Source organism: Anopheles gambiae, chromosome 2 (assembly GCF_943734735.2).
Source record: "Anopheles gambiae chromosome 2, idAnoGambNW_F1_1, whole genome shotgun sequence".
NCBI lineage: Eukaryota > Metazoa > Arthropoda > Insecta > Diptera > Culicidae > Anopheles > Anopheles gambiae.
The window spans coordinates 78,839,132-78,866,958 of record NC_064601.1 but is presented as its reverse complement, the minus strand read 5'-3'; the positions used below and the strand labels follow the sequence as shown (position 1 = coordinate 78,866,958).

Genomic DNA, 27,827 nt, shown 5'->3' with positions numbered 1-27,827 from the left:
GTTGCAAAAAAAAACTCCGCAATTTTAGCAAGACAATCTGTGAATATCGCAAAAATATCTACAATTTTCGTAATAAAAACTTTGAGATTGTTGTTAAAACCGTCGTTTATGAAATATTATTCTGTGTTGGTTACATGTGTTCGAATAGTTTTAATAATTTAAACACATATTTTAATGCACATGTTGCTAACCAGCAAATGGGTCTGTACCAATTGCGTTCTGTAGGTTGGAAAGTCATTGAACCGTATTGATTTATGATTTTTATTTTTATTTACATCCAAACTTATGTTATGCCACTGTTAATTTACATCATATTGTAAACCGACTGCTATGGTCGCTACAAACGCTCTTCGTACACCGAGCTACCGTCCTCTTCGTCGCTATGGTGCTCCTGCACCTCTATCCTTTCAACGACCTCGTTGAACTTGACGTTCTTTGGTTCGCTGGTCGTTTCCGGCCCAGATGTTCCGGAAGTTATAGCGCCATACTCATCTTCCTCGTCTAACCGCTCGGTTAAGGAACGGGCCAGCCGATTACCAGCATCCACGTTGGTATCTTCAGACTCTGTAAAAATAGTGCAATTTACAATCGTACTTTGCTTTCCGTAACGCTTCAGTATAATACTACCTTGCATGGTGATGCCAGCAATGTTAATAGATATTTTCCTATCTTCCACCATTTCGGGGTCGTCAGCATTCCGTTCCTTCTTCGCACCTAAGGATGGCGAGGTAGACGGTGGAGTAGTGTCGAAATCATTTTCAAGCTGCACTATATCCGACGGATTGTTGTCAGTTCCTTTCGACAATGGTCTCACATAGCGTAGGTACAGCACAATCGTAAGCGCCATGCAGATAAGGAGAAGCCCTCCCAGCACGGACGTTGAAGCGATTAGACCACTGTTGCTGGAGCCGTCGGAAAATTCTTCTGGACAGGAGGAATTAGTTTGGTTTCCATAGCAAACCGCATTGCCGAACGATTCTATAGCCGATGATTTAATATTTGGAAACACCGCTCTTATGCCTCTGCAAAAAAGAAGTTAAATTTAAATAAAAACCTCCTCTACATCATAATTTTGTTAGATGACGTTACTTACTCTCGAATATCGTTCGTACTCAGTAGCTGATTGTTATCGTTTATTGCGTACACAATAAGTCGCATAGAACTCATCGTATTTTGTACCTGTCGGACAGCTTTTGTAACGTTTGCTCGACTACTGGACGCTTCCAACAACGGCACGATACTCTGATGGAGTACCTTTAGATGGAAATTGCTTTGGCGATTAACCTGTTCGGTGAACTCCTGCACGGTGGCTTCGTCAGCCGCATCAAGGGTGATGAACGCAATCTGATTTTCGTCCAGACGATGTACAGTAATTTCCAGGCGACTGCTGCGTCCGTCTACTGCACCATCACGATCTGTTGCATACACAATTAGATCAATGATATTGGAGGCACGTAGCGAATCTTTTGTCGGTTTAATGGAGCCAGTTTCGGGATGTACGTTGAAATGTTCGTTTTCTGCCACACTGTATCTGATCTTTGCATTCAAATCCTCGTCCGCGTCCGTCGCCACAACATCTATCAGCCCGGACAGCATGAGTCTGTTAGCTAGGGAAGGTTCTGGGAAACCAAGCCAGACCTTGTTTCCGGATGCCGTTTCAGGGTATATGAAGATAGGATCGTTATCGTTAATATCGTCCACGATAATGCTCACTATCGTAATATCGGGTGCGTAGTTTATTGTCTCCGTGTTCACGAGCGATCGTTTCACCATCGATCGTCGATTAGCTTGATCCGCAGCTTCGTCATTATCGAGGCAATTTAATTTCAGCACAAGCTTAAATTGCGGTACGTCCATGTTTTGGAACAGCTTTTCATTTTCGCGGTCAAAACTTCTCGAAGCAAGCCAGTTTGTTTCAGGATCGATATAGAAGTAAGGCTCCTGTTGGCCATCCTCTATTGGATGTTCGCTAATCAGCTCGTAAGTACACGATTCGCTTAGTTGGGTAGAGAAAATTGTCGCATGCGGCCGTTCCTCCTCAAGATGCTTCACGAACAGCACCTGATCGACCGCTACTTGCTTATCACCCTCCGTACACTCAAATTGATTCAGCACGTCAAGTAGAACGTTTGCAGTAGCACGCTTTCCCGCCGCCGTGTTCGTTGCATGCACGAGGAATTGATAGACGTTCGGTATGATCGGACGATCAAGTATTAATCGTCCTTCAGGTGTTATGGAAAGGTGCTCTTTCAAGTATGCTACAATTCGAAACAAACATACAGAAGTGACGGCGAGAAACCAACTAACCGATCCTACATCAATACAAATACCTATTCAAATAATCCTTACCATCTTCCATATCCAGAGTGTGTTGAACAACAGCTGTTGGATCTTTTACAATAGCGGTTACCGTACCAATTGCACCTGTAGTATCGCTTCGCAATTGAAATCTGAAGTCACCGTACGGAAATACGGGCACATCCTCCTGAATACCGCCAGTAGTGCAGTTGTAACAACTAGAACAGTCCACAATCGGAGGCAAAGGAATACAGGGCGCTGCAATGAAGGAATAGGTCAGACCTGAAGTTGTACAACGCATTACATTTAATCCAACTTACTTCCATCAGGAACTGCCAACATAACCGAGCAAGTACTCCAGCTATCTTCGGATGCCTTAGCTAACAGCACGAGACGTACCGTTTGTAGACCCTGGAAATCGTCGGTCGAAATTGCTCGGGACAGCTTTAGCTCCACACTGCCCTCGCTTTGCTCAAGCGCAAGGAAATCAACATTAGACTCGAGTATGGTGACAACAGTTCCACTCGCAAAGCTTGCTTGCGTTATTTGTATCGCATCCGCAAGCAACAACTGCAGATCGACATTGAACGAACCAGTGTAGATGTGCTTGGAAAACTGGGGCACATACAGTCGGCGGTTCACCACCACTGTCGAATCGATTGTTCTTCCATTGGGATTTCGGAGAATGACTTTGAAGTTGAGAGTCGTCCTGGTGCCCAACAACTGTTCCGTGGCAGCCGATTCTTTAAGACTGAATTTGAACAAATCTTCCACCAACGACCCATCGAACAGCTGATAATCGTCTCCGGCAAGATTCCACTGATAACCAGGTTGCGTGCTGTCGGTTACTATCCTCAGTTCCGAACCGTCTGCGAAACGTACGTTACGCTCACCGGCTTCGATGTACCCGTGAGAAGAGGATTGGACGAACTGGGGTTGCTGCAGACGTTCAATTTCGATCACCACAAAGGATGTGGCCGTGTCACTGCCAGGATTGGTGGCTTGTACGTAAATGCTTAAGTAGTGTTTTGCATCTAGCTCATTCCAGTCGATTGTATCTGCTTTAATGCGTAGATTCAGCACAGATTCCGCTCTTGAAACAGCGAACAGTGCGGCATCCGTTCCACCAATGCCTATTTCAGTGTTTTCTGTGTACGTTCCACCACTTAGTAGGATCGATTCTTGCAAACTCAACACACTGGTACCTTCGAGGATGGTGCCACTATACAGCAGCTTTGAAAAGGCCGGACTGATGATATCGTCCAGCTTGATAGTGATCACAATGGTAGCTGTATCGTCTGCACTGTACGCGTTGTTAATGGTTATGATGAAGCTTAACATGTCGCGCCCCTCAATGGTGCCCGGGGCGATGCTATCTTTAAGCGACACTTTAAATTTGTTATCATCGACCATCATCACATCAAACAGGTTCGCATCACCTTCAGCGGCAGTGAACTGGAAGGATGGCATAATGGTTCCCGGTTGTACGGTAATTGTGTCAGCAGCCGAGAACACCACCTCCTTCGTACCTTCCTGTAGCGAACCACGATAGATGGCTTTGGTGAAGGTTGGTGTGATGGTGGGAAGACTTTCGACGTCAATCACAAGCGTACATTGTGCCGTGTCAGATCCGGGATTTGTAGCTTGCAGGATGAGCTGGCAATAGGGGTACGACCGCACCTGATCCCATTTTACGTCGGGCTTTAGAGCAATGTTAATCGATAGACGATTTTCACTTGGCTGCACCTCAAAGTAACTGTTCGGCACTGCGTCAACGATAATGAATGTGGCCGTATCCTTCACACTGTCGGCTTCCCAAGCAATTGGAAAGCTTCCAAAATCGACCACCGTATTACCTTCCACAATTTTGCCCCGGAATGAAGTACGCGTAAAGCTGGGTTTTACTTCGCGGATAATCTTCACCGTGCATGGTACTAGTGCTGGCTGGCTGTTGCTAGGATTACTGGCAACTACTATGAATGTGATTTCTGAGCGCGTCTTCAGTTGTTCCTTGCTTACTTCGTCGCGCAAAAAGAAACTCAAACTACGATCGTTCGATACAACGTATCGTACCAGAGCGCTATCAACTCCTTCCAGCTCGTATACTGTATCGGTTACAATCGTTTGCGGTTTGAGAGTAACTGCCTTATCAAACGTTATCTGCTGTGCGCCTTCGCGTACTTCTCCATTGTAGAAGCGATCGGAAAACTCAGGCGCAACCACACGATCAATGTCAATGAGTATGGTAGTGAAGCCTGACATCAAATCTGGGTTAGCGCATTCTATGACAAACTCGAATCGTTTAACACCACTCACCGACGCTGCATCAAGCTCCTTTAGCAGCTGTATCGTAACGATGCCTTCCTGCAGCTGCACACCGAAGAACTCGCTGTTGCTGTTGCGAATTGTAACCGTGGCCATCCCAACGTACGTTCCGGGTTCTAGCTTAATTTGCTCAAATGGCACAAGCTTAAGACCGGTATCGATGCGCGACTTGTAGAGGGGTTTTTCGAATTTGGGAATTTTTACCAAAGAATGCTTCACGTACACTATCAAGGGCACGACCGTATCTACAGCTAACAGTGTGTTTGTGGCTTTAATATTCAGCTGGAAATGAGTGCGGCTATCAAACTCCTCATCGCTTAACGGTGACTTAAGCGCGATGCGTATATTATCCCATGTGGGCGTTTCTTTTATTGAGAAAAACGTCACATCTTCGCCTTCGAGTGTGTACGTAATCATTTCTCCTGCGGAGTCGGACGTAAGTTTAGCCACGATCTCTTCAACTAGCTGTTTCGTTTCATCAATCACACCATCATAGACAAGTCGCTCGAAAGCTGGTGGTGCAGCTCGGCTTACGTCTACCGTAATGAAGCAGTATGATTTTTCAGAGTTTGGATTTTGCGCCTCCACTTGCAGAGAAAGCCGATCGATATCACGCAACATTTCTCTGGTGACGTTTAAACGCAGGTACACTTTGAACACGTTTTCCGGAAAATCCTCCAGGATGTCGAAAAAGTACCGATCATCGACGATCCTTACTTTAGTGTCGGCTGAGAAGGTGTCCAGCACGAGCTCCACGTTCGGAAGGCGTACTTCTAGCGTGTTCAACACTAGCTCACCGTCGAGGAAGGGCTCGGTAAACTTTGGCAACACTATCGGAGTGCGAAGCACCTTGAAGATAACTACAGTGTGGGCTGTTTCTTCATCTTCCAGCTTGGCAACGATCGACAGCAGGATATAGCTTTTGCCGATCAGTTTTTCGGGCGTAACGTTGTTAGCTGTTATGGTGAAGGTGCCAGTACTGTCCGGATTAACTGTGACCAGCGTAGTGTCACCCGTGTAGTCGTACTGCAAACCTTGCACGAAACTGTCCGGTGAAATGCGAACCGTCGGCACATTCAGTACACCCGTTTCGGTGATCGTACCTTCGTACAGCGTCTGTTCAAAATGTGGATCTTTCGTGTTGCTCTTCTCTACCGTTAGCACAACCAGTGCTTCACCTGTACCGACGTCAATCTTTTCTGCCTGCAGAGTCACTAGAAAGAAATTCTTTTCCTTCAGCACCGCATCGGTCAGCATATTCGATGGAGCCAGGGTGGCTTGATTGTTGGCAAACGTTAGTGTGAAGTACTGAGAATCTTCTCCGGACAATCGCACACGTACGCTACTATCACTGGTGGTTGGCAGTAGTTTGATGCTCTCTACGGTTATCACTTTGTTACGATCTATCGTACCGGTGTAGAGGGAGGCTTCGAAGGTGGGCACAATTTTCGGTTCGTGCGAAAGCTCCACTACCAGTGCTGTGCGTCCAACAAACTCCGTACCCGTCCGGCTAGCGGTGATCGTTAAGCTAAGCAGCTTCTTTTCTGTATCGATTTGTGTGCCCGAACGTAACGCTACCGTAACGCTGCTCCGATCTGTTGCTGGTGTGATGGTGAAATAATCCGCATCCTCTCCAGAAGCTTCGTAACGGACACTGGTATCATACGTGTTGGCCAACAGAGCAATCCGAATGGGTGTGAAAGTATCGCCTATTTTGTAGACTGTTTTGTAAAGGCTTTGTTCAAAGTCTGGTGGTGTTACGAACGAAATCACTGGATCGCCAACAATGGTGATCCTTGCCGTCGATGTTTTCGGAGGGTTCCATTCATCCTAAAAAAGGAACAAATTGCCACACTTATTGTTAGTGACACCATCCATATCTCAACATTAGCGATCATACTTACCATAGCAGTAATCTGCACTGTGATCGGTGGTTGTATTTTCGTAAGCGTTTGTTTCGTTATCAAATTCGCCATGGTCTCTGTACGTGATGATCCACCAATGGACTGAACGATAAAATAGTCATTTTCGTCGATGGAAAATGTTATCTTATTCTTCGTTATGTCGTAGTCATTCGCTACCACTCCATTGCCCTATAAAACATTCACAATCAGCAAGCCGTCACTTAACTTACGCGAAACTGTAAAGAAAAACCTTACTCCGTCGATGAACTGTTGTATATTGAATTCCCTCGGCAATGGCAATGGAATTGTAATGTCGTAGCTGGTTTTGGAGAACAGCGGCGCATGGTTGTTTTCTTCCTTGATCGACTGTCTGAAATTCATCTCGCGAACAGAGCCCGAAGTGCAGGTAAAGACGACACGGTTGAAAAAGAACAATTTATCATCTAGCTTTTCGTAATCAGCGAACTGAGCGCTCGTTTTGATTAGCAGCCGGCCGTCTGCGAGGACTGCATCGATGTACACCGGCAAACCTGTTTGACTTGGATTGACTTTGACGGAGAGAACGTTGCTCACTTCATGCTGAGCCAGTGTGTAGCCGACGCCCACCGTGGTCGATACTTCAGGCTCTGTTGGAAACTGGCCAACAAAAGTGAGTGTTGGCGAGGAACATTCTGTGAGGAACATGGGAGGAAAAGGAAGTGGTATAAGCGTTGGGCGATGTTTGGTAAGGTTGCGATGGAATAAGTCTGAAATAGCCTAAAATTTATATTCCATATTGACAACATATCCCTTCCCTCTCTTTGGTGTAGTCAAATCCGTGATATCAATGGTGCTATGTATTGAAAAATGTCGTGTCTTGTCTTTTTACCGTTCTCGGTCCTGCACTCGATTCAACTACCAGATCGATAACATATCCGTTGAACGCACCGTTACATTCCGCGACCTTGGGATCATTCTCGACACACGTTTAACATTTAACGATCACCTAAAGAATACAGTGTCCAGAGGGAACCAACTACTGGGTTGGATTATTCGATCAACGCAAGGTTTCTGCAATCATATGACCATAAAAACCACCTACGTTCGATCAGTGTTAGAATATGGCAGTATTGTTAGCAACCCCTGCACCGAGCAATGGAGTAATCGAATCGAGGCCATCCAAAGAAAAGCGACTAGATATGCAGTAAGACTCTTACCATGGCGACAGGGCGATGTGTTACCGTCATACCATTCCCGGTGTCTGCTTTTAGGGATTCAGCTTTTGAAAAAGCGCCGTGAGATAGCTAAATGCCTTTTTATATCAGGACTACTCAACCACTATATTGATGCTCCTACTCTATTAGCTACGATAGAATTTAACGCGCCATCTAGGAATCTACGTACACGTCAATTCATATCCGTCCCTCGTTATAGAACTCGTTTTGGCCAGTCTGATCCTATGTCAGCTATGTGTCGAACTTTCATAAATAACTACGATTTATTCGATTTCAACATACCACAGAAAGTTTTTAGAGATAGACTCAGGACACAATTTACGTAATAATCAAATTTTCAAAATACATTTTCTATTCTTGTGCACCAGTTCTCCCCCATCGATTTATTATATACCTTACATAGTCTATAAGCACTAGTTTAAGTACAATCATGTAGGATCTTCAAGATCCTGATGGATTAATCAATAAACATATTAAACATATTAAACATATCAGAAGATGACTGGAGGAACTATGCCGGATACGAATTGATCCCGTCCAGTCTGTAGAATCCAGTATGTCTAACGAATAGGTCATCTGATCGCCATGGCATAAGTTCATGACAAATTGATTTTCATTATAAATCATTCATTATAAAGTAATAATTAACACGGAAATAGTGAGCTGTACACTCCAATCAATTGTTTTGGTTCTTGGAAATTGATAAAAACATAAGAAAGCCCCGAATTAAGTTCTTCTTCGGCGTCAAGAGCACCAGAAGCTACATTTATCATTTGAGATAAGCTAAGTGAGTTATTGCTCATCCTCTGGGTGCACTTTAAATGGATTGGTCAGGGTGAGTGGTTGAAATAAATGGCTAAAAATCTGTTGATAAAAACACGGATGTGAATTTTCTATCAGATTGGCTTAGAAGGTACAGGTTATACTGCCAGCTGTGTATTGCTGCGAATTGCTGCGAAAAAAAGTGATAACGTAAGGCCAACAATACGATGCCATCAAATATTAATTAACACCGATAACACAATTTCAATAGCACATGATTGCGGCACTGAGCTCTGGCAGTTGAAAATAATCTAGTAGATAAGAAGTTCAAAACTCTAACACAAAAACGTCAAAACCCTATTAAAACAATATTCAGCGAATATGACACCCTTTGTTGGTTCCTCCAAATGATGAGTCAATTGTTGAGTGCATCACCTTCTTTAATGTCTGCCACCTGTCATTGACACTTAAAGGAAACAATCTTTGAATCTCCGAAACAGACGCAATCCATCAAAGCCCAGCACCATTCCTGAGTGCCGACGTTTAATGGGCCTGTTTTAACAAGCAATCATCAAATGGGCGATGGTTGTAGCTGTCACTTTGATAGTATCTATCATCACTGGGCACACATTCACTTGGTCGGGTCTATTTGCGTTTACTTTCTTATGACAAATGATGTGTTATTTCAGGGTTTTTATGTGACACCGTTTGCAACGTGTATTACACATGGCTAACATCAGTGGTGTGGATTTAATTAAACACATTTTAAGAAGTTTTAAGTACACCACTAAGAACTTCAACAACGTTTGGGCACGTGTAGGATTTTGCACAAACTAGACTTGATGGCTCACCTTGCGCAGTGACGGAAGCCGACACTATCGTTAGAACTACTATCGCGGCTACCGGGAGCTTTCTCAAGACGCTGTAATTACTTTCACTACCCATTGCACTGCCGACAGATGCTTAAGGATGACACGTGAGAGCACATGTAAAAACGAGCACTTTACTGCTATCTTCTTCCTTCGTGAGCACTTTGCGCTAGCCGAAATTAATTGTCTCGTTTATGAACTAGCCAAGCACTGCGGTACACTCGACCGATCATATTCGTCCGTTACCCAGTATTGCCGTCAAGCAACTGTTTGCCACCACGGTTATCAATGGCGGTGTATGTTGGCGGACCTTCTTCATCGCCCTTGCGTGAAGTGTGATAGGCAATATCGAGCATCCGTCGATTGATTCCGTTATCTGATAAATTAAAATCAGATACGGGCTTGTTGTACCGGGGAGCCCACCGGGATGTCAACAAGCACAGTAAACCGGTGCATACGTAGAGGAAGCAGTATCTTGTATGACCCACTACCACTTGCTGTCGTTGCTAGAAAAAGGGGAGAGGTAAGGTTGTGTTTATGATTTGCTGAAGTACGCAAACACATTTTAGGCAGGATGAAATTGATTTAGCGTCACATGTGCCATCTTATCCTGAGCATTTGAAGAAAATTGCCCATCAATACAACCTATTTTATTGTTATGTGTGTAAAATACTGCTCATTTTACCGTGAAACGAGAACGCTCCCTTGTACAGAGATGAAGATGTATATAGAGAACCTAACGAATTATATAAAAGGAAGTGATAGTGCGTGACATTCCTATGGTTGATAATATCCTGCTTTGAGGAAATTTTCTTGATATGACTCATATTTTGTCTATGATTCAGGATTTGTACTTAACAGTTCCTGAGAAACTAATGCACCATCTCGCTGGCAATACCTTCTAGTAAGTGTAACGAAAGAGGCATTTGAATTTCAAAAAGCAATCAACGATTGCATGAAATGTACAAAGTGTGAAATAACGATGAGGTGGACGACGAGGTCGTAACGGATAAATGTAAAACTATTTATCAAGTCGTTTGTTGAGTCCATGGCCAGGATCAAACTCTTGCATAGATCTTAATCGTACTCATCGGTCGTTATCGCTCTCGTTACCTTTGATCCCTTACTTACTTACTTCTCCGGCGCTATAACCGCTTTGCCATCTAGGCCTATCTCAGGAGTGTCCAAAAGCGCTCACAGTCTCGCATCTTCGTCTGCCTGTCCGTTATCCCGGCCTTAATGGCGGATTCCCCCCTCCCCCTCCGCCATCAAGAAACCTCAGTTAGGGCCTACCACGACTCCTCCGTCCATGAGAACAGCTTAAAAAGACTTCACGGGCTGAGTCTCGCTCTTGAACGTAGCTTAGAGGGTTTCGTCAGATTTGGATAGTGTCCATGTCTCAGAGGCGTATGTGAGTACCGGTACTATATAGGTGCTATATAGTCACAGCCTCGTCTATCGTGACAGATTCTTAGAGGTGAACTGATTTTTCAGGGTGCAGAATGACCATTTGGCAGCCAGCATCCTTGCGCGCAAATCAGTTACCATTGTCGTTGCTGAACTTTGACCCCAGATAGGTGAAAACTTGGAAGGCTGGAAGAGTGCGTTCACCTATTTATACGTTACGCCTAAGTATGCCTAAGACAACGCGATCCTGAAGGATCAGGAACAATATTTTATAGGCGGAATTCGACACCTTGCCAGTCTGGTGGTACAGTCGTCAACTCGTACGACTAAACAGCATGCCCGTCATGGGTTCAAGTCCCGAATAGACCGTGCCCCCATACGTAGGACTGACTATTCTGTTATGGGTAATCAATAAGTCACTGAAAGCCAAGCCCACTTCTCACTAGGGTTCAGGCAGGCCTTGACCGGCAGTGGTTGTTGTGCCTAAGAATAAGAATTCAACACCGTAATACCTCTGTAGATGTTGGAGTTTAACCTGTCTCCGTTCTTGTATACGGGGTAGATGATGCCGAGATTCCAATCACAAGGTATCGATTCGCTGTGTGGTATAGCTCAGTAACAATTTGATGAATCTCGTTTTCTAGTCATGCACCTCCATTCTTGACCAGTTCAAGTGCCTTGTTATTTTTCAGCCAACGGATAGCTTGTTGTGTTTCTTCTATGCTAGGTGGCAAAAGCATGACACTATCTGCTAGTGGCGCTTCTAGCTGTTCGTTAAACTGGTCGTTGAGTAATTGATGAAAGTACTGAACCCACTGCGAAAGGACCTCTGGCTGGTTACTAACCAGATCTCCATCCTTGTTGCGACAGCAGGTTACTTCACAATGTTAATGATGATGACTAAGCGGCACAACTGGTGATAAAAATGCAAAAATTAAACGCGCTTTCATTTATTTTCATTTATTAATTTTTGCTCTCAAAACGTTTCGGACGCTACATTGGAATGGAAACTGTTCGTTTTTCCAATCAACCAAATAGTTTATTTCTTAGAATCACACTCGCAACTATTAAATTCATTCACTTGTTCATCCTTCATCGGCCGTTTTCCTGCTGGTTACAGGATTGAATTTTAAAACGCTTTCGAGCTTGAGCCTTATTTGTTTAAATACCTTTTTTTGTTCGTTTTGGTTTTGCTTGTTTTTTAGTAGCTTGCCACCTAATGCTGATAATATTTAACAAAATTGGGGAGTAGGCTGCTCGTTTCGTTTGCATTACCAACACTTTGTTTCCCGTGCAAAGATTAAACAACAAGTCGCAAACTTAAAAGCTCACCAGGCGTGAACAGTGTCGTGTGTATGTACATCGTCGATATACTGTTGCTGCTAGCACTGCTTTGTTAGGGTTCCTCCGTTGTCATCCTTATCGTCCCGGGGGGCTGCCGACCCTAGCGTGCAGGAAACGGCAACAAAAATTGGTCAGCCTTAACTACACTACCTGGTTTTGTGTGTGTGTGCCTGTTAAGAGGAGTTTTTGTATTTGAGAAACGTTTGCTCTACCGCACTACAGGCGGATCATGAACAGCGCATGCAACATAAACTATCTACTGTTCTTTCCGCTTCGCTCGGTGTGAAATGTAATATTCATCTATTTAAGAGTGTATCTCGACTGATCGAACGGTAAAGGTGTTGGAACCTCCCATGTAGGTGCGTCTTTGGTTCAACCTGTTAAATATAATCCTTCATTACACGTCGACCCGCAGAATTCCCGCAATTTAAGCTACAATTTTCAACTGTAATTCCTTTTTGTTGCTACCGCCGTTCGAAGATGGTTGACTGGAGCAATCCATGCCAACGCTTTCAACAACCCATCATCATTCCCACTATACACAACACGCTCATTGCTCTAGGGCGAAACGAATCACACTTACTATGTTTCTTTTCCTCTAAGTACAAAACGAAACAATGAAATTGGTGTTTGCTTGGTTCAACTTTGCGATTAATTAATGTGTGATGTTATCTGTGTTCCATCCTCCTTTTCAAACTCCTTTTTCCGTCCCTTTCTTGTTTGGGGCGAATGGGGTTGCGAAACGGTGAGAGCGGAGGGAAGGAGGCTTCAACGTTGTTAGTACGTGTAGGCGCAGGCATGCATAGGCGTTTGATTTGTCTTTCATTTCATTTTGCTACAGCAACGTCGGGATTTAGCTATTTTGTTGATTAACATTTGAAATCGCTTGGCGCATTTTTGTCTTAACTTTTGTTTTGTTTTGTTTTTTTTTTTTGTTTCTCGTTTTGATCTGCTTTACTTTCTTTCTCTTGCTTTCTCAGCTCATTGCAAATCTTACAAACAGCATGGAATTAAAGTTTTTCGTTTCATGTTACGGTTTTTTTCCTTCTTCTTCTTCTTCTTCTTCTTCTTTGACTAGCTTTACACACTACATATTTCACTACGTAAGCCCTGAAAGGTGTTACATGTGTGACACGATGATGAAGGAGTATGATTGCTGTGGAATGATATTATCTTTCTTTTTTAAATCTTCGTGTTTTCTTGTTCAATTTTTGTTGTTTGTTTTGAGCTTGCGTTACGCCGTGAAACTGTTAACCATGAAGAAACATTGGCACATTCAATGTATGAGTTGAAGAAGAGGAGATTGAAACACGCAACATATCTTTTGGGAGAGAAATATAGTGATAGTGCCAGAAACTGGGAAACAGTCATGCTGTCAATGTATGTTAGTGGAAAATGTAGCAAAACTTCCCCTGTACAAGCAGTCAACCCGAATTAGTTGTTCTTCTACATACTAAAACCAATCTCAATTAGCGTAAAGTTTAAATGTACAACAGAACAAACGCAAATGTTTTATTTGGCTAAGGCATTTTAGGTAAGGTTCTGTACTTATCTGTTCGTGCACATTACAAAAACGGCTGTCAACAGTAGCGCGTTGAGTGTGGAATGGCGCCTAAAGCAAAAAGTGTTTTTTTTTTAAACCAAACGCCGATCCAGGTATGCTTGTGTCCATGAAACAATCCTTTACACTTTATATGTATGTATTTTTTTTTTAATGATCTATAGGTAAAATATAACAGCATTCACAGATGGGATGAAAACTTTCACAATAACTCCACAATACTCAAACAGTAAGAATGCAGCAGATGTAATGGTTGTTTAAATTGCACAGTTGATTTTTTCGTAGGATGCGCGTAGGATGATAGTGGGGTTCGGTGCATCAATTTTTCGTGATTATCATGTCCTAAAATATAGCGCAATTACGCAGTTGCGAATATATCACTAATCGTAAGTCATACATCTGTGTTTGTGTGTGTATTTGTATGGGGCCGTGTTCTTTATACACAAGTGTATGTATATATGTATCAACTTGTCTATTGCTACCATGTTTTTTTTTGTTTGCTCCATCTCTCCCTTTCTCAATTCGCTTTAATACTTTTCATTCCCTTGTTGCAGTGTTTTATCGTCGACCTGAGCCGTGATAATTTACACTGCATCGACCCTGCATCCACTTTCGCTTGCCCATTTTCAACAGTACTACGCAATATATGTCTTTTGTATAATGATCGGACGCACAGTTCTTTAACAATTCGTCCATTGCAAGGTCCATATAACAATAGATTTACTCCTTCTGCACGAGCACGGTTACAATTGTGCAGTAGCAAACGATCAAACTCAACTCGTATGACACTACACATCCAGAACGATAGTAGCGAAATTGGAAATCAAACAACGCCCAAAACGGTACCGGTAAAAACTAAATAGACCTGATACCATTTTGCTCCTGTATTTTCTTTTTTTTTTTTTTTGGTTTTAATCTCCGAAAGACACTCCGGGCATGGCAACCGAAAACCGAAGTAATTATTATTACAAATAAAAACATGTGGTCGTGTTCAAAAGCTCACGCAGAACTTAATCCAAATATTTTAACACTTGCATGACTATTTAGATTGCTCTTCTAGTTTTGTTTTTTCTGTTGTTTGAATTTCCATTTTTAGTTGAATAACTACTACCCAACCAGGTGAATGCGCGAATAAAGTGTAATTACATTTGGCGTCCCGAGCGCGAGGCATCATCAATGCGCGCCCATCTTAGTCGAAAGTCAGTGCAAAAGGAAGAGGAAATTCGAGGACAATAAATTCGTTTTAACACACCTCGGGGGTCGGGGTTAACAGCAACAAACCACTGCTGCTACTCGCACTACGCGCTCAGTGACCAATAACAACGATTTTCATTAACGGGTCTCGTTCAACGGGGGACTGGCTGAACAAAATGTATATTAGTTTTCGTTTATCTACTTTTATCGGATCCCTATGCTCAAGCACGCACAATGCGTGCGCGCTACACATTGCTTCTCAATACTATGGTCGGATGCTGGACGACATCCGCTACATATTTTATCCTCTGCTAACGAACGGCGCTTAACTGTCGCTGCTAGTTGCGCACACGATTGATGGCGAAGGCTTCAGTTTCTAGGTTTTAGTATTGTATATCTGAGAGTATGAGACAGTTTATGTTATTCTACTAGAGTTAAATAGTACAATCGTTATATTCTTTTTACCATTTGCTCTCTGGCACAGGCGTGTCCGTTTCGCAAACGGGTACTCCCATTCTAAAACCAACCTTACGCCGCCTTCGTCAACACTGTTGCAGTATCACCCTGTGAGTTTTTTATTATTCTTTTTTTGTTCGCACATTGTCTTGTTACCATGTTAAGGATTAATCCTTTCCTTTAGCAAGAAAGGTAAGTACCATTACTTCTGCTTGTTTGTTTTGATGCAGGGATTCTACTTATCACGCCAAATTTACTGCCAGTATCTTCTTTGCACGCTCTTTCTCTCACACATACACAACACCTAACAATGGTGAAAGGGAAGCAAAGATTTCAGTTTCAGTCCCGCTTATCATATTAAACATTGCTTCGACAGAACAGTAGCAACAGTACGATGGATGTATGAAGTTGTCTTCTGCTTTTAGCTCTCCATTAACTATTGCCACTTTCTTCTTCACTGCATAATGGCGGGAGGAAGTGAGGATATTGTATTGATTGAAAACCTGTCGCAATTTTCGGGTGGGAAACGGTGGTACCGTTGATAAATGCGCTTCGGAGTTCGCGTGTGTGTGTGTTTTTTTCCTTCTTCTTTGTTTGGGGTAAGACTATGTGCTCATGTGCAGTGTAGTGTGCAATAAACAAGATCGCTAATCGATCTTCCGCATCAACAATAACCGGAAGCTGATGGCGCGTACAACAACAGGGGTGTTGACGGGTCCGTCCGATGCTTAGGACGCTGGCGACGATGTGTTTGTGATCGGTTGGAAGTAGTGTATACCGTTAGTCTGAAATGATGGAAAATGAAGACAGAATGATTATTATCAATCCGGAGGGCCGCTCCCAGCTAAACATTGTCCAAACTCTTACCGCCATATCGTACTCGGTAATGTAAGCCGGAATTTCCAGCTGATCCTTCGCGATGGCCGAATACAGATGCTCCACGCCCGGGAGCGAGTGCACCTTTGTCTTGATTGCCGGTGCCATGAACGTTGTAAACCACCAGGTCATCATCTTTGTCCAGAAAGTGGGATGCACAATGTAAAAGGCTTTCAAATTCTTCTTGTACCTGTGGAGAAAATTGGAGACGATGGTTAGAAGATTGTTCGAACGCGCAATATGTATACAAGCCGAAAGGCTTGCACAGTTTCAATTGGTTCAAAGATGAATCATGCAGTACTAGGCCGAACCAACCACTTCCGATAACCGGTTAAGTGCGTGTGTGTGTGTGTGTGACCTCTAACTTACTTGTAGGGCAGTATGCTGTAGACGTCCTTCAGCCACTGCAGAGATGGGTAGTTGTTCGAGCTCGTCAGTGTGTGGAAATAGGCGATCACGTAGTCGCCCTTAACGATCGGATCGAGCAAATAGATCAGGTAGAGCAGGGCCTGTGGACGTTGTAAAAGTTGAGTAAAATATGCTGATAATGGTATACAATAAAAAAACTGCATTAACATCCATGCGCTTACCTTCTCAAGGTCGATGTTGTGAGCGGGGAACCATTTGCCACAGAACACGACCACCGGTCTGCCGAGCCTGTCTACGCCGCTCTGATAGAGACATCCGATGCCAGAAACTTCCGACAGGTCTTCCGTTTTAGCACGTCGCAGCAGTCGTTCGTATCTGTTTGTACGAGTAATATATACATTGCAATACAATGAGAGAGAGAGTATATTTTATCATGTTTTTGTGTTAACACTCTATAGGGGGCAGGTGCCGCTAAAGAGATGAAGAGCTACGGTGTAATCAAAATGGTAGTTCCTTCTGTTTCTATATCCATTTTCTTCACTTTTATTCGATTCACATCCACCCCAAGCAGGCTCGTCAAACAAGCAAATAAATTAAATTGCGTTGTTAAACAGTTTTATGACCATAATAATCATACTTCACACCTTAGTTAGCTGACTGCTACTGAACAGTACAAGCACCACCCCGTCGAGCAATAAATTAGCAGTGGAAATTTTCTAATTGCAGTATGGTGCGCTCGTCACCCACCAATGCAGTCAAACCGACCAATAATACAACTGTGCAAGCATCTGTCGCCAATCACGGTGCCCGCGGATCGCCATATGGATGCTTACATAAACAATACCCGCGTCAGGAACAGGCTTGGCGGCTGTCTTTGCTCCAGACTTGGAATTAATCACTGGAAAAAGCTGGTTGACGTAGAAATGTGTTCCCGGCGCATGGCAAGAAACGATGATTATTGCAACGCATATAAATGGTGCATTTCATCAGGCAAAGCGTCTGGTAGTGAGTCCAGCCACTCAACAGCCACAGCTACACGTAATCTAATCAATTACGTTGACCTATTTTGAAAATGCGCACTGTTGTTCATCATCATCATCACCCTCAGCTGCTTGCAGGCGAAGTGGTTTTAAGTGGATTGTTAGTTGGATATTACAAAAACATAAAAAGGAATAGTTTACACACATCCTCCAGCAAGTCAGAATCCAGCACGCGAAATGTTCAACAACAGCAGCTAGGTCTCCTTTCCCGCGGGGTTGGGTTTGCTGGTTGCTGCGTAATTTAAGCACCGTATTTGTCAAGCGTAGCGAATTGTATGAAAATTTGCCCCATAAATGGAGTTTCCGTTTTTCGCACCCGCCACACGGCAGTGTTCTACTGATGCTTGGTTTTCTCCCAAGGCCACCCTCGCGTGGAGCTGCAGGGAGCCAAGAACCATCACCATCCTCTCAAATTCCATCACAACACAATTTTCGCTCCTACAAAAACCACCTTATATGACTCGTTTTTTTAATGATTGCAGCCGTTGGCATTTGTTAAGCTCCTCGCTCACTGTGGAATGCGCGTGAAAGCTTCCACGGTAGCGGGGAGGTATACAGGCATGTTGTCTCGAGAACAAAAAAAAAGAAGAAATCCACTAGGTATACCCCCTCTGTCCACCTGTCCAGGGGGCAGATCATGGCCGCACGGACGTGAAGTGAAATAATTAGGAGAAACGTGACTGCCGGTATTGTATTGTTGATACGCAAAAGGTGAAGGTCAGGAAGCGCGAGCCAGGAGAGGGAGAGCGTAACTGAACACCAAGAAACGGAGCATATAAGAAAAAGGTACACATCTTTCCTGTTAGTGGTTTATGCACAATCTGCTTATTGCATAACTCTTCGGCACCACATGAAACGATACACTCCACGCGCACCACAGCGCAATTTCTTCGGCACTGATTTTTAGTCACGCAAAGAGGCGCAAATGTTCTTTTTTGGTACGTTTGCACTCCTCGCAAAGCTCGAACGAACGCAACAGTATCCTCCAAAAGGAGTAACTGGCCGTGAAATAGCGATCGATTGCTAAAACATGCCTACTCATCGTATTACCCCACTGACCCAAGCGGTGGCCTTTCTGTCCAAATGGTGATGGGGTCCCTCCTCGCTTAGGTCATCATTTAACCAAGGCAAAAGCAAGACAAGCATCCGGTCGGGATCGGAGCCTTCTAGTGCTCCCGTGTGTAAACTACTGAAACAGCAGCAGTAGCAGCAGCAGCAGTCGTAGTAGCAGTGGCAGTAGTAGTGACCGGATGTGTGGTTTCATGCTAAAAACTCCCAACCCCGTGCCTGCCGCCACCGTTTCCGTTTACAAACCTTGACGCCCCACCAGCAGCCAGCTCCAGCTGCTAAAGGACGAATAAACGTGGAAACTAGTTTTCTCGACCTTTTGCTACGAAACTGTATGGCGATAGTGTGTTCAGCATGTGTACGCGGCACCACTAGCAAAACGATATCATTTTTGGTTGGGGTGAGAATTAGAGGCACATTTCAAAATTGACTACCGACGCTACACAGAAGAGTTAGCACCAATGTGAAGGAGCGGGGAGGCTGCTTTTGGATTCTTTAAAATTCAAACAAAAGCGGCTCGCAAACTGCTCCAAATCAGAACCCTTTCGCAAGCAGAACTAGGGTTGATTATTTATTTAGGACGCGGTGGTGGTTTCTTCGAACTTTTTGCTAATCCGAGAGTTTCGGCCACTTCGGCTGCTTCGTGAGGACGAAATTAAATTATACACAATATAATTTCACTACCTCGTACAACCTTCTGCGAGTATTGCTGATGGGGAATAATTTCAAAAAAGTCTTCAACTAATGCCCGCAACTATCACAGCTACATTATAAGGTTTAATTATTTTTAACAACACTACAATGCGCGACGCTTCTATTTCACTGCGGACGGTTGTGTTTGACGTTGGGCAGTAATCTTTGAGTGAGCCCCTCTCAACGGCACCTACCAATAAACGTTAACTTGCTAATAAATGGATAATTGTTCACATGAGTCACCAAGCTTATCGCTTCGGGAACTGGTGACACAGGGTAAACAACACTACACAGCATTCATTCTAGAGGAGCGCTAAAGCGTGCAAAACAATAACTGAAATTGTTTGTAGATATAAATGTTACAAACAAACTAAAACGGTAAACCAAAGATCACGTAATCCAGGGTGGAAAAAAAGCAAAGAAATACAAACAGAAGCGCAGAACTTTAAATCAATTTTGTAAAGAAACTGACAAAAGTAAACCAAACCAAAGTAAACGAGCTAACGAGAAAATGAAACAAAATGCAAAACGGGTAACACATTCCATACTATCAAAGGCCAAAGCAAGGAACGGGGTTTAGCAGCGTGTTGCATTTGCGGGTAACGGGTTTGGTTCGGTAGCAGATCTTTGGTACTAACAGATTCTCCTTTTGCCATTCGCTCTCGTCGAGCGACGAGTGGTAGTGCTTCATCAGCTCGACGTACGTAAAGGAGCCGTCTAGAATACGGGTTCGTTTGCCGACGTGCGTGGCCAGGACGTGGCCAATCATCTCCGGACAATAGTTTTCTGTGGTCGTACTAGAAGAGAGAAGAAATCGTCTCAGTAGTGCGGCAATGAGAGGGGGAAGCAGCGTTTATCGGGGTTGCGGGTAGAGAAGCATCGACTTTTAACGGTCGATACACGGGAAGGATATTGGGTGTTGGGGGGATGGCGGGAGGAGCAGCTTTCTTCTTTCTCCCTTCTCTCCAACACAGCCAACAGACGCACATGTTCACACGGGTACATGAAAGATTGGGACTGAAATTGTCACAGGAAGTAGAAACGTTAATATGCACAAACAGCACAACAAACTTAACGGCAAAGCAAAAAAAAACACAAGATGATGAAAACTGAAAGCGATCGGGAAGGCATTCATCGTGGTTCAATTCAGCGCATCTAACAACGAGATCAATTGATAGAAAAGAACGTAAACGGGAGGCATGCAGATGCTAGTCGTCATATCGTTGTTGTGAATCGATCCCATGACGAAACGAAATACTAAACGAAACCAAGTGAAAAGAAAGTTACTGTGTTTACTTTATACCAAACGGCCACTAGAGGCTTAATAATGTAGGGAAAATAACTCAAAACCCCAACCCTATACATCAGATGCAGTCTGGCACCTTGACCTTGACAAGGCTGCTCTCACTGAACAGCATCCCCAAGACATGCAACGCTCTGCCCCCTCCGGGTAAGAAGGGCAATTAATTGCAGCAGTGAGACGTATTTACGCACCACTCGCACTGATGAATTACCCTTGAGGGTGTTCGTGTCACTCCGAAGGGAGCGGGCTGTTTCCAGAGCAATTGCATCAAACTGCACATTTGGGAAGCGGCGGATAGTGTGGCTTGCCAGGCAACGGCAGCTGCATCGGGACGGTCGTCAGAAGAAGGTGGTATGCCGATGCCGATAACCAATTTCAACCAGTCGTCCTTCGGGCGTGTTTGCACGAGTCCGCTCAATTGAAGGACATTTCACATGCGCCGCCGGGTTCGGAACGATTCGACTGAGACTATGTCCACCCAGCCGTCCAATGCTGCTGATTTATGTAGCTCACGTACAATGGATGGATGGATGGTGTTATACGCTCCCAGCGTCATGCCGCACCGGTACTATATCTCTTTCGCTCGTACACTTAGAGCGATTATCGTCGGAAGCAATCGATCGATTAGTGTATTAAGGAGCGGAATGATAAGGAAAACTTACAGCCATTATATGGACAGTACAATGGATATGTAATTGCGCAGTGGAAGGGTATTGCTTATTGATCCACTTTACAATTACTGGCCGTGTTTGGAGAGAAAGGTATTTATCGATAGGGAGTGAGTTTTTCAGTGCAATTTGCGCGATAGCTTCGTTAGCAATGATTAATGTTCTTCAAAGAAAATGATCTTGAGAAGGTTTTATCAAGAAATTCAAGAAACAATACGTTTTAGCGTGATAACAGGTTTAATCTAATACTTGCTTAAACCATTGACTTAGACGGTAAAAATTGAGAAGATTGACATGCATGTGTGATTTCGAATTTATCTATCAATAGAGTTGCTCAGGTTCAAAATAATAGATTAAGTTAATGTAGACGATTTCAATATACAAAAAAATCCTTATGTTTGTAAAGTTCGTATGAAAAACTAGCATTACAGCTGCTTAAACAAATTCATTTCGATATTGTTTTGGCCAATATTTAATTATTTTGAAGATTTTTTTTTTAAATTTTTCATAAATGATGAACAAATACAAGTATCATTTGTTTGAACTACCGTTCGCGTAAGTCGAGTACGTGAATACGTCATTCGTGAATATTTCGTCAATAGAATCTTTAAACGGATGGCTCATAATTCTATTCCAATCACACTTGTTTCATGAACATGATCTTTGCGACATTTTGGCTAACCCATTAGGCTTAAGGGAAATGAATCCTGCAATATCTTGACTCGGTTCTCGGTTCTGTTGCCACACAGGCTTAAAACTGCGAATAAATATGTTCATGAAACCGTGACTGTTTAACATCTCTAATTTCAATTTTCTTCCCAAAACAACAAAGTTTGGACTTAAGGTTTCCTTTTGTAAGACGAACAAAATGTGCAGATACAAAAAGTACGCAGGGGTTGATGGCTAGCTTTCAACGACACCTACCCACCTAAACCTACTATATATCACGTTTCCTGTACACACAATGCCTATGACGGCCAAAGCCTTCAAGCGGAACGAACCAAACAGTTGCTTGCATGTGTTCTCCAACATTCTCCACCAAAACGGCCCTCTCCTCCGTACGAGCGTATGAGTGATGGAGCATCTAATGACGGTCCGGGTGGGTGGGCTTTGTGGGGCCACGGGTGGGGCCACTAGTCAGATGACAAACATTCACACAAACACACGTGACCAAAATTTGCGCACCAATTTTGGAAGAGCTTTGTTGCAGCGCCATTTATCATCGAAAACCCCCTTCTGGCGGTTAAAATCGAAACAAAATTTAGCGATTCAAAGTGGTGATTTAAATTGGAGGCTTTTTGTTGCTCTATAAACTTAAAGTACGATGTTCAAACTTTTTTCGGTGAATCAGTTCTTTCCTAACCGCTCCATAACAAACTCGCAAAAGGGTCGTTAGCGATGTTGAATTGCCCATACCCACCATACACGACGGACTGTTGTTTCCAACAGGTTAGCAGATGGTCTTGAAGGTCTGTGCAGCCCAAGTCGGGTGGGGTGGTATCCGGTAATAATTCCCATCCGATCATTACCATGTTTAGACTAAAAACGTTACATTTGGTCACACTTTCGAGACTCGTGGCAAAACAGCGCGCGCTTCTCGTTGCTGGGGCGCTTTTTGCCAGCGCGATTTGCTGTGTTACCATCAAGGCATTTAGCATCAGCTGCCTAATTAGGAAAGTGGAGGGGCTATGATATACCACAACAGCATTACTCTAACGGTTGCGTTTCGAGTTTGTGCGTTATATCTGTTTACATTTGAAATTGACTTAGCTGCTTTGGCGGAGAGCCATAATACCGGTTTCCGACTCACAGCTATGAACCGCACCGTTGAGCGAAACAAAACAAAAATCGGAAAGTTTTAGCTGTTTGAATAACATTGAACTATACAAATGAATTATATAAAACACATTTTCTAAACGAAACAAAACTTCCATACATTATGGTCCGTTCGTTCGATAAGTTAAATCGATCGATAAATGTTTTTCATCTTCATTCTTTCCTGCAACGCACACACCAACACCTGCCCAGCAGTTCATCGTGGGTTCTGTTAAATTGACCATATTGCCCGCTGCCCCGCTTCCTCTAAACCCGTGTGTTCCAATTCTTAAACTACTCGCACCAACGCGGCGCCGGTTATCTGGGATGGAAATGAAATAATGTAAAATTTATCCATTTGCCCATTTTTGTGTCCTTTTAACGCCAGCGTATACCACATAAGGTTTGATATTGATGTCTACACACGATACTGGTAACGCTTTATGGTGCTTCAACCTTTTTTAAAGGAATGGAACACAAACGCATTTCAACTTTTTTTTGGTTCGACATATTCGTTTTCCAAAAGTGTGTGCAATCTCTACGGAACCAACGGGCAGTTCCCGCAGTAGACCGGAAAGGAGGCCGTTGGTATGTGCAAAACGCAATGTATTATTAATATGAGCTCCTCCCGTGGTGGTGACACAACCCTTTGCAGATGATATTTAATATCGTAATGGATGTTTGTGTTCATGTTGCTCGCACAAACGGCACACCGCATCGCATACCACCATTGCACGACCCGGTCGGGCGCGGGATTCGTCCTTTCATAAAGTGCCAAACATGATTCATGCATATATCGGTAAATAATGATACGTGCACACTTCCGCCCGGGTTTGGTGGGTAGGATGAGGACGACAAATATTGGGTATTTGCTGCATGATGACGAGCCAACGCCAGACTCTACTGCTTCGTATACTTCTTCCTTTCGATCCTTCTTTTTACTAAATTTGTTTCTTCTTCTCATTATTATTCTTTCTATTGATGGTGCTGTTTGAAGTAAGGCGTTTACAGATTCATCTTGCAACGTAGCAGTGGCGTGAAGTCGGACGGCTCAGATAAAATTTAAACCCACAATCTGTAAGGTTTTTGAGCAAACACTTAGTCACGGTGGTATCGATCGACGCCCCGAAACATGCCGCTTCGTCCAGATGCGAATTAGTTTCTTGTGCTCCAATTCTCATATCACACACAATTGCATTAAGCTGTGTCATTCGTCCTATTAACATCGGAACGTCCGAAAGTGTTCGAAAACGACGCTTCCCGGAGATCGATCGATCGCCTTCGTGCGAACTGTGAATCTTGCTATTTGGTCTACAACAACACCATCCCTTCCCCCTAACCTAACTTGGCTAGCAGCCAGACCGCTGCACCACCATCACCAGCACCACCACCAAAGCCGGAGGATCAGAGGCGAGGCCGTCGATTCATTTCCAATCCTCCAGAGAGAGAGCTGGAGTGGCCCTTTTGATGCATGGGCTATTTTTGGACGCCAGAAAATTGCGTCTGTTCGCCGTTTCACTTACGGCCGGGTTCGCTCGCTCCTGGCCACGCCGTCCCCGCGCGCCAGGCCACACGCAAAGACACGGGCGTACCTTCCACAGTGCGGTGTTACGATTCTCACCTTTCCTCTGGCGTTTCGATGTGTATCTGGTCCACCTGGATTTCGGGCGGTATGCTGATGGTCGCATCGCTCAGATCGATCGATTCCATTGTCACCATTTGGGCCATGTTTTACAAGACGGCGGAAGGTGAAGGCTTGTCGTGCGACGATGATGATGAGAAGGGTAAATATGATGGGTGGTTTTTTTCTCTTATTATGACACTCGCACAAAACACTTTTTATGAACTGCTTTTTTCCCCCGATTTGCTGCTGATGCCTCAACGATAGGAGAGCTCTGGCGGAGGGGATAAAAAATAGACAACACGCTTTTTTATCGTTACACTCTAGCTTATATAGCAATGCGAAGCACTGTGCTCGGAACAATAGGGCTTATTTCGACCGGCAACACCGGAAAAAGGATGTTTCTCAAGGTTCCGGCCGGTCGTACACTGATCAATAAATGGCCAGCAAGGATATACGATTTATACACTTAGGTACCACACCATACACCGCGGGCGTAAGATAGATTGGTTTGCAATAAATGCGCACACCGCGTGTTGGTGGTGCTCGCGAATTGTTTCACTTTCGATTTTCCAATACACACACTCAGCAAAACGAAACACCGCTAGACAGACCACACCGTCGTTGCCGCTTGGCGTGTGGAAAAACAGCGAATGTGAGCACAGAGTTTGTTGGCACTGTCTGCCCTGTCTGCCGCTGGCTCTGGTGGCGGTTCGTGCTCCGATTCGGGTCGTTCAAATGCCGGAAAAGCGTTCCGATTTTATGGGGGAAGCGGGGGGATGGGAGGGATGAATCATGGACGATAGGGAAAATGAGAGTTCCGTGCTGTACTCTCTGGCTCTGCTTGGTAGCAGTTGCTGCTCACGCCAACATGCAGAGCAACTGGGAGCGAAATGAGCAAGGAAAGGTGTTTTAGTGGAACAGCGCGCGCTCACTGGTGTTTGCGCTCGCGTCTCGTAGCGAAACGGAAAAATATCACCGTTTAAAAATAGAATTTTCCTCCCGATCAGCGGGAAAACTTGGGCAAGTTCCCAGTGCGGTATGGACAGGTAGGGGAAGAACGGGGAAAAGGACGACGACCACCACCACCAACGACAGCGTAGGCAAGGACTGGTAGCGCACAAGGACGGCGATAAGGATTGGTGAAAATCGATGAAATTTTACACACACGCAACAACACTTTGCAGGTTCACTGTCTCTCTTGAGTATTTTTTCTAAAAGTGTACGCTGGTTTCAATTGCTTGCATAAAACAAGGCACCGAACAATGGAACCAAGAGACCCACCACCAACAGTTGGTTTGCCAAAACGAAATTGATCCGCGAAAAAGCACACAAATCACACGATACAGCAGCAGGAGCAGTTGCACAATGATGTGTAGCGCGCGCGAGCGATGCAGCCGAAAATGCAACCGGCCAGAAGAAGAAGAAGAAGAAGAAACCGAGAAACCACGCACGAACAAACGCCAAATAACTTCAAACGCAACAAAAGGCCACCGCCACTGCTCGTGTGCGCAAACCCGGGGAAAACAACTTCTTCGACTGTTGAAAAGTCGAGTGCCGTTCGCTAACTGACAGCGCCACCGTTCACCCCATGGCCAGAGTGTGGGGCCCGCGTAGTGATCGGTTGTTACACCGCACGGCCAATGTTGAGGGCGCTCGCTCTCTCTCTCGCTTCCTCCCCGACGAGAGGGAGAAAAACATCACCGACATCGTCCTTCTCCGATGTAACCTTCCCTTCCCGCTCCATTGCATCGCCCCAAGCACGGTCAAACCAAACAGATGATTTCGTGTTTTATTGTGGTTGCGTGCGTTCACTCTCACTCTCTTGCTCTATTCGAGCCGGAGGAGCAACCATTGCGGAAGGAAGAACAGAGCGGGCAACAGAGCGGTAACACATGTAAAGCGTCACAAGATGTGAGCATCGTCGAGAGTAGCAAGTAGTAGTGGATGCGTCTTGGATGCGAGAGACTGCATTGCCAAGTACAGCTCACACTAATGCTCACTTCTCATCGGAACGCACTCATCCGTGAGCGATGAAATGTGTACTATTGTTTCTCATCGTACCACCTCTCTGCTCACCACCAAGATGGTGCCATTAGGCGGGCTTTTCACTACTCCAAACATTCATGGATACCTTCGAAACCACGACGCCACCAAGATCTTACTGTAGTAGAATTTCGTTTTGTTTGGTATACTTATCACTTAAGATTTAGTAAATGGTAGGGAAAGATAAATAAAACAAAATTAACGATGCTTTGTTTGCATAGCATTAATAAACGAAATGTGGAAGCGATCGCAAAGTATGTGCAAAACTGTGAAGCCAATTGATAGAGCTTGTATGCATATTTGTGACAAATATTTCGTTAAAATTGGTTGTAAACAATCGTACAGAGCGGAATTAAAGTTCAGGCTCAAACAGACCGCACAGTAACGCAAACATGAAAACAATCAAATAGAATAAAATACAGGAAGAGAAATGCATAAATGTGTAAAGCGAAAGACATAAAAAAGATAAAAAACATGACATTAGCAGAAGAAAATATTGAGCGACGCAATTTGCAAAGAAAAGAAGAACTGTCTAAGCAGTGAGATTGCTTTAATCTGATACTGGCAGTAAGCACGGTTTCTTCCATCAGGGATGTCCCTCTCTTTCGCTTGATGTAGAAACGAGTATTGAAAGGTAGATGAAACAAAACGAACGGAAAAAATGAATGAAAATGTTCAGCTGCATTCATGTAGTAGAATTTTTTCTGTAAGAAAAAAGGGGTGCCTTTGAATTTCTAACACTAGAATTTTTACTCAAGAAAAAGAAAATAACAACTCCATACGACTAGCGCTACTACTGGTGGCCAAAGATAAAGCTAACTGACGCACTCATAACAGGAGCATGTAACAGCGGCACAAGAATATAACTAACTATTCTGCTCTAAGTAAGTGAAAGAAGAAGAACAAGAAGAAGTACTGCACGTCAATGTGGGAACTGAGTGGGGAGGTGGAGGAAATGTTTGATTTTTTGTTTTGTTTTGTTTTTTTGCAAATA

General features: G+C 44.0%; 2 protein-coding genes and 1 long non-coding RNA gene across 13 annotated transcripts in view; all 3 read right to left on the bottom strand.

The window, feature by feature from the left end:
• Positions 1-251: 251 nt before the first annotated feature.
• LOC3289899 (uncharacterized) lies at positions 252-9,655 on the bottom strand. The gene is made up of 8 exons (XM_061646094.1): positions 9,355-9,655; positions 6,783-7,198; positions 6,528-6,716; positions 2,619-6,453; positions 2,350-2,556; positions 1,094-2,258; positions 628-1,022; positions 252-564 (listed from the first exon to the last, which is right to left on the bottom strand). Exons 1-8 carry the CDS (start codon positions 9,446-9,448, stop codon positions 338-340), a joined length of 6,528 nt encoding a protein of 2,175 aa, XP_061502078.1. The 5' UTR covers positions 9,449-9,655; the 3' UTR covers positions 252-337.
• Positions 9,656-11,796: 2,141 nt separating this feature from the next.
• The window catches only part of LOC1274767 (protein GDAP2 homolog), a 42,883-nt gene continuing 26,852 nt past the window's right edge, over positions 11,797-27,827 (bottom strand). For 6 of the 11 annotated variants that reach the window (XM_061646097.1, XM_061646099.1, XM_061646095.1 and 3 more), the window contains 5 exons: positions 20,019-20,177; positions 16,801-16,954; positions 16,580-16,719; positions 16,202-16,400; positions 11,797-16,119 (listed from right to left, as the gene is read on the bottom strand). In XM_061646097.1, coding sequence (XP_061502081.1) covers positions 16,063-16,119; positions 16,202-16,400; positions 16,580-16,719; positions 16,801-16,954; positions 20,019-20,177 — 709 coding nt within the window. In that variant the 3' untranslated portion in view covers positions 11,797-16,062. The remainder of the gene's footprint in view (positions 16,120-16,201; positions 16,401-16,579; positions 16,720-16,800; positions 16,955-20,018; positions 20,178-27,827) is intronic. The other 5 variants (XM_061646102.1, XM_061646103.1, XM_061646104.1 and 2 more) reach the window with 1 other exon arrangement.
• On the bottom strand, positions 24,139-27,826 carry LOC133391486 (uncharacterized). The gene is made up of 2 exons (XR_009764991.1): positions 26,072-27,826; positions 24,139-25,061 (listed from the first exon to the last, which is right to left on the bottom strand). It is a non-coding gene; the product is annotated as an uncharacterized LOC133391486 (long non-coding RNA).